The following is a 6,751-nucleotide window of genomic DNA, read 5'->3' as shown; positions in this document are numbered from 1 at the left end:
AGACATCAGTGATGAGAGAAGAAGCATCGATCAGCCATCTTTTGCATGCCCCCTATTAGGGACCAAGTACACAACCTGGGCATGTGTGCTGACTGGGAATTAAACGGTGACCCCCTGGTTTTATTCTTTTTCTTTTTTTGGTTTTATTCTTAATGCTAGTCTTTGTTTAGATAATACAAGATAATTCAAGCATTTTAGTGCTTTTACTATATGACAGATTTTATGTGTCAGCAATTTTTCATGCCTAACCTTATTTAATCTTTAAAAAAGTCTATGTGCCCTAACCAGTTTGTCTTAGTGGATAGAGCGTTGGCCTGCAGACTCAAAGGTCCCAGGTTCAATTCTGGTCAAGGGCATGTACCTTGGTTGCAGGCACATCCCCAGTAGGGAGTGTACAGGAGGCAGCTGATCGATGTTTCTCTCTCATCGATGTTTCTCTCTCTCTATCCCTCTCCCTTCCTCTCTGTAAAAAATCAATAAAATATATTTTAAAAAGAAATAAGTCTATGAGAAGACTATTATCATGGTTGTAAAACATGAGGAAACTGAAGGTTAGAGGAAATTTTCCATCTACTTTGTACTTTAGTATCAGAAGTACAGTAGCCCTTTCTCTTTTTAGAAATTAAGTTTACTTGAGAATTCTCTAACTAGTTCGTGGTTACTTGCTTTAAGAAAACTTGATTCAGAAGCATAGAGTTGAAAGCAACACTTTATGTTAAAACTAGAGGCTCGGTGTATGAAAATTCATGCATGGTTGGGGGGTCCCCCAGCCCAGCCAGCCTCCTCTCACACTCCAGGAACACTCCATCACACCTCTGCTGCTGCCACTGCCGGCAGCGCAAGCCTCGGCCGGCCCTGGTTTCCTGAGCCTCGGGCAGCCTTGGGCAGCTGGGGGGCTGAGGGGATTGGGGAACTCTGGAGGCAGGCACACAGAGTGGCCTGGCCCGGCCTTGCCAAACACCTGCTGCCCAGCGGGGCTGAGGGAGCTGGGCGCCGTCATCTTGTGGCTGTGAGTGCCACCATCTTTGAGGGCGGGCAGTCAATTAGCATATTCCCTCCTTATTGGCTGTGGGTGCTGCCATCTTTGCAGTGGCGTGTGAGTCAATTAGCATATTCCCTCTTTATTAGATAGGATGGGCTTAAAATAAGCTGGTAATATTTTAGCACATTGAACCAAAACCTGAAGAATTAATTTAACCTCATTTACTGTGGGTATTGTTGAGCTCTGTGACTGCATGTTTACAGCACAGTGATTTTAATGATTCTGTGTTACATATTCTTTTGTGTTTATGTAATTGTTTAGACACCACTCTTCACAACACCAAATAATGTTTTTGATGCCATTTAGTTGAATTTGCTTTTTCTGATGACTGTGAATGAAATGTTTAATTTTTTCTTGGCCCATTTTAAAGTTGCTTGATACTTAAGAAAGTTCAGATATTCACATTCAGTGCTAAATATATTCTTAAATAACCTCTGGGGTCTGGAAAATAAATGCTTAGAATGTTTTATACTTTCAGAGGAGCTTAGTGAAGAGATACAATTTCTCACTTTTTAGCATTTTTCTGCTTCTCAGTTGCTCTGATTTGTTTAGTAAATGGAGGAAACATTTCAATTGCTCAGAAAAATAGTCTACTTAATATTTTTATTTCCAATATTCTCCTAATCTACTTTTTAAAATAAAATTTTTATATATAAAAACTTATTTTTAAATCCTCACCCAAGGATAAGTTTTTTAAAAAATATATATTTTATTAATTTTTTACAGAGAGGAAGGGAGAGGGATAGAGAGTTAGAGACATCGATGAGAGAGACAGGGATGGAGAGTTAGAAACATCAATAAGAGAGAAACATCGATCAGTTGCCTCCTGTACACCCCCTAGTGGGGATGTGCCTGCAACCAAGGTACATGCCCTTGACCGGAATTGAACCTGGGACCCTTCAGTCCGCAGGCCGACTCTCTATCCACTGAGCCAAACTGGTTAGGGCCAAGAATAAGTTTTTATTGCTTTAAGAGAGGGAAAGAAACATCTATTGGTTGCCTCTCCTACAATGCCTCCCCTCCCTCCCCCAACCAGGAATTGTACCCACAACCTACATATGTGCCCCCACTGGGAATCAGACCTGCAACCTTTTTGGTGCAGGAATGAAGTTCCAACCAACTGAGCCATCCGGCAGGGGCAATGTTTAAAAACCTGATAATGTTTAAAAGTTACTATCAATAAATAGACCAAGAAAGGGAAGGAGAAAATATTTATTGAGTACCTGTTATGTGCCAGGCTCTATGCTTGGTACTTTATTGGTATTCTAAATTCTCATCATAACACTGCAAGACTTGAGTTATTTTCATTTTCCAGTTGTAAAAACAGGTTCAAGTTTTTTTTTGTTTTGTTTTGTTTTGTGTTTTTTTTTTTGTGAAAACCGGTTCAAGTTTAAAGCAACATGACCCCAGTTGTGTGCCTGGTAAGGTGTGGAACTAAAATTTAAATCTAATTCTAACCAACTGCAGTTCTTCCTACTAGAGCTGCCCACTTCTTTCTCAACTAATTGGTACTCTGAATTGCTGTCTATTCAGCCTTAGCTCTTACCATCAATTGGTAGTTATTAGATATCCACCTGTACATAGTACTTCATGAACAAAGAGTTACACTGATCAAGGGGTAGCCCGTTGTGTGTATACTTAAAGTCTGGAATTCACAGATGTTCTCATGCTATGGAAAAAGTGCTTTGGGTTCTTGTGCTGAGCTGTTAACCGAATAGCATTGATTTAATGGAATATTGTTACCTAATTTCTTCATCAGTCAGAAGTGTAATTTTGGGGTATCCTGGAAATAAAGTTGGGTGATGAAGGAGAGAGCTTCAGGTAGAGCTGGAATTGATTTATTTGTGTTCTCAAAATTCTTAAGCTCTTTTGGTCTTTATTATATATACCACATCTAAAATATTATTTAGATTTTTATTTTATAAATGAAAACATAGAATGTTTCTTTAACCTAGAATCAATTTACTGAGGTGGTAAGAACAACTTGAATTATTAGAAATTGATTCTTTCGGCTATATGGCCAATGGCCACTAATTATCAGAACACCTGTGAGATAGTTGGATACATTAGTCATTTAATAACTATATCCTCATACCTCATTCTTGAATTATGAACATATTGAAATTTATTGTTTTTAAGTTGACCACCTTACTAATGAATTAGAGTATTCATATTTGCTAATATGTTAAGCAAAATAATTCTAATAACAAACACTTAATCTTAGTAATTGTTTTTTACTTTGTCATATTTAAATCCATGGTTTTAAGTATTTTACTTATCTCTAAGCAACTCTGCACTCATTTTAAATGAACAGAACAACAGTAATGAAATGGTAGGATATGGGAGGGCAAAGCATAAGATGAGTTAATGTAAATACTTTTAGAGATACTCTGAATACGTAGGTCTGGAAAGTTCACATTTTTCAAGCCAAATTATTTTTCATTTCTTGAAAAAGGCATGTTAGTGACCTTATTACAAAATAATCCACAGTGGGGCAGCAAGGAGCTAGATGCATGATAATGGATCTGATAGACAAAACATGTTTTAGATGCTAAGGAAGAACATATATAACTTGAGAGAATCTGAAACATCCATTAATATTTTTTTCAACTCAAGAAATTATTGTTTAAGTAAACAAGATGAGTTGGAGGTCCTCTACTCTTTCTAAGATGAAATGTTAGGAGATCTTTTTATTAATCTGTAAGATTTATGGTTTGACCTGCACTAAAATTGGATAATAGACGTGCTCATAAAGGACATGCGCTTAAACTGGCTTCCAAAGAATACTGGTCACTTGAGAGCATTAAGGACTTTTCTGTTTTTGCATATTTGAATTGTCATTTCTTTATTTACTAGAGGCCCGGTGCATGAAATTTGTGCAGTGGCAGGGGGCGGGGGTCCCTCAGCCCGGCCTGTGCCCTCTCGCAGTCTGGGAGCCCTTATGGGATGTCCTACTGATGGCTTAGGCCTGCTTCCTTAGCTCTGCTATGGAGGCAGGAGAGGCTCCCACCACTGCCGCTGCTCTCGCCAGCTGTGCGCCCAGCTTCTGGCTGAGTGGCGCTCCCTCTGTAGGAGTGCACTGACCACCAGGGGGCAGCTCCTGCGTTGAGCATCTGCCCCCTGGTGGTCAGTGCGATCATAGGGACCGGTCATTCGACGTTCGGTCGATTTGCATATTCGCTTTTTTATTATATAGGATTTTTAAAATCTTTATTGTTGAAATTATTACATATGTCCCTTTTCCCCCCTATTAATCCTCTCCAGCTTGCCCCCACTCCAGGCCTTCACCACCCAATTGTCTGTGTCCATGGGTTATGCATATATGCATACAAGTTCTTTGGTTGATTATCTCCCACCCACCCACCTCTCCAGCTTTCTCTCTGAGATTTTGCACTATGTTCCATGCTTCCATGTCTCTGGATCCACTGTGTTCATCAGTTTATTTTGTTAATTAGGTTCCACATATGAGTGAGATCATGTGATATTTGTCTTTCTCTGACTGGCTTATTTCACTTAGCATGATACTAGATGCCTCCATGCTGTTTCAAAGGGTAAGAGATCCTTCTCTTTTCCTGCTGCATAGTATTCCATGGTATAAATGTACCACAGCTTTTTTATCCACTTGTCTACTGATATGAATTGCACTTTATTTAAATTGCTGTTGTAATATATGGCATGTCGTTGACTTTCAGGGAAAGGCGAAGGAGGCGGAGCAGGAGTTCTTCTAGATCCCCAAGAACATCAAAAACCATAAAAAGGAAATCTTCGAGGTCTCCATCCCCTAGGAGGTAGGTTGAAAGTATCTGCCCATACTAAGAAGGAAGCAGGAGGGACAATTTTCTCTTCAGTTTATTTTTAAAACTTTATATATATATATATATAAATTAAATCTTTATTGTTCAGATTATTACATTTGTTCCTCTTTTTTCCCCTCATAACTCCCCTCCTCCCAGTTCCCACCCCACCCTCCGCCCTCACTCCCCACCCACTGTCCTTATCCATAGGTGCACGATTTTTGTCCAGTTCTTCCCGCAATCTCCCACCCCCCTTTGCCCCCCAAGAATAGTCAATCCATTCCCTTTCTATGTCCCTGATTCTATTATTATCACCAGATTATTTATTCACTTGATTCTTACATTCACTTGTTGATAGATGCATGTTTGTTGTTCATAATTTGTATCTTTACCTTTTTCTTCTTCTTCCTCTTCTTAAAGGATACCTTTCAGCATTTCATATAATACCGGTTTGGTGGTGATGAATTCCTTTAGCTTTTCCTTATCTGTGAAGCTCTTTATCTGCCCTTCAAAGTAGTTTGCTTTCCTCCATTTCTGTCATTTGTGTCCTTTTTCTTTGTCTCCGCATTTTTTATGCTTCCCTGTGTTGATAGAGTGGCTTTCTGTGCTGAGTGTCCTATAGGGCCCAGTGGTTCAGCCTCCCCAATTACATGAGGAGGACACTCTTGGTGCACCCCCTTGTGGTCTTTGTGCATCTTGTTGTAGATAAGCCTTGATTGTTGTAGGTAACACTGGGAGGGATTTGACCTCCAGGCCAACTGGCTGTGAGAATCAGCTGTGTCTGCACTGGGAGAACTTCTGTCCTCTAGGGAGGTGCTAATCTAGCCTTTGCCTGAGGCTATCTTGCAAATGCCTCTGTGCAGAGCTTGGACGGGGCGGGTCCCAGGAGATCAACAAGGCAGGCGGAGCGAGCAGTTATGGCTGCTGTCAATCCCGTCCCCAGAGGCTCTGCCTTACAGTGTCCCAGCAACTGCTGCAAACCTCGGAGGGAAAGCTGCCCTCAAGTTCCAACCGATGCCAGACAGTCCCACTTCTCCTGTTTGAGTCTGGGTCCCTAGAGACTCGCCCAGAACTGGAGCTCAGAGCCTGAGACTCCCTCCTGATTGAAAACGACAACCTCGCCCTCAGCCGCCAGCCCGCTCCACGCACCATCCCACCTTAGTATTTCACTTCTGCACTGTGCCTCTTCTGAGTCTCGGTATGCTTTTCTCTTTCCTTCTAGTTGTGGAATTTCCACTCAACCAGCCTTCCTGTGGTTCTGGGTGATGTCTGTTCTGTCTTTTAGTTGTATTTTTGAAGTGGTTGTGTGAGGCAGCACTCTCCGGTGTTTACCTACGCCGCCATCTTGGTTTCTCCAAAAACTTTATATTTTTGAATGAGTAATATGTAATACATTTGCATGGTTGAGAAATCAAAACCGTACGAAAGGTTATACAGTGATAGGTCTTAATTTTCACCCATGTGCCTATCTACTCTGTTCCCGTAAGTATTGACTATTCATTTTTTTGTATATCCTTTCAGTTTCATATACACATACAAGGTGAGGATATGTACTTATTTTCATCTTTCTAATAAAAGAGGCAGTACAAAATATACACTGTTGTGCACTTGCTTTTTTCACTTCACAACCAGATCTTTCCATATTTGTCAGAGAGTGCTGCTTTACTCATTTTTACAACTGCATGGACTTCTGTTGTATGATAGTACCTTAGTTTACTTAACCAGCCTGCGGTAGAATGGGCTTTCTTAGTTTTTCTGCTCTAAATTATACAGTACTGTAATGAATCGCTGTGGACGTAATTCATTTTGTGATGTGTATGTATGTAGGAAAACTTTCCAGAAATGGTAATGTTGGGTTAGAGGATTGTGTTTGTAATTTTGAGAGTTTTCCATATTGCCTTTCATGGATTGGCAA

General features: G+C 40.4%; 1 protein-coding gene across 1 annotated transcript in view; it reads left to right on the top strand.

Moving 5' to 3' along the window:
• The window catches only part of SREK1 (splicing regulatory glutamic acid/lysine-rich protein 1), a 39,900-nt gene that overhangs the window by 24,094 nt on the left and 9,055 nt on the right, over window positions 1–6,751 (top strand). Inside the window, exon 10 of the mRNA XM_015563051.1 lies at window positions 4,735–4,830. Within this exon, the coding sequence (XP_015418537.1) occupies window positions 4,735–4,830 (96 nt within the window). The remainder of the gene's footprint in view (window positions 1–4,734; window positions 4,831–6,751) is intronic.

This window comes from Myotis davidii, unplaced genomic scaffold (assembly GCF_000327345.1).
Source record: "Myotis davidii unplaced genomic scaffold, ASM32734v1 scaffold135, whole genome shotgun sequence".
In the NCBI taxonomy this organism is placed as follows: Eukaryota; Metazoa; Chordata; class Mammalia; order Chiroptera; family Vespertilionidae; genus Myotis; species Myotis davidii.
Note: the sequence above shows the minus strand (reverse complement) of the source record. Positions and strands in the feature narration are given on the sequence as shown.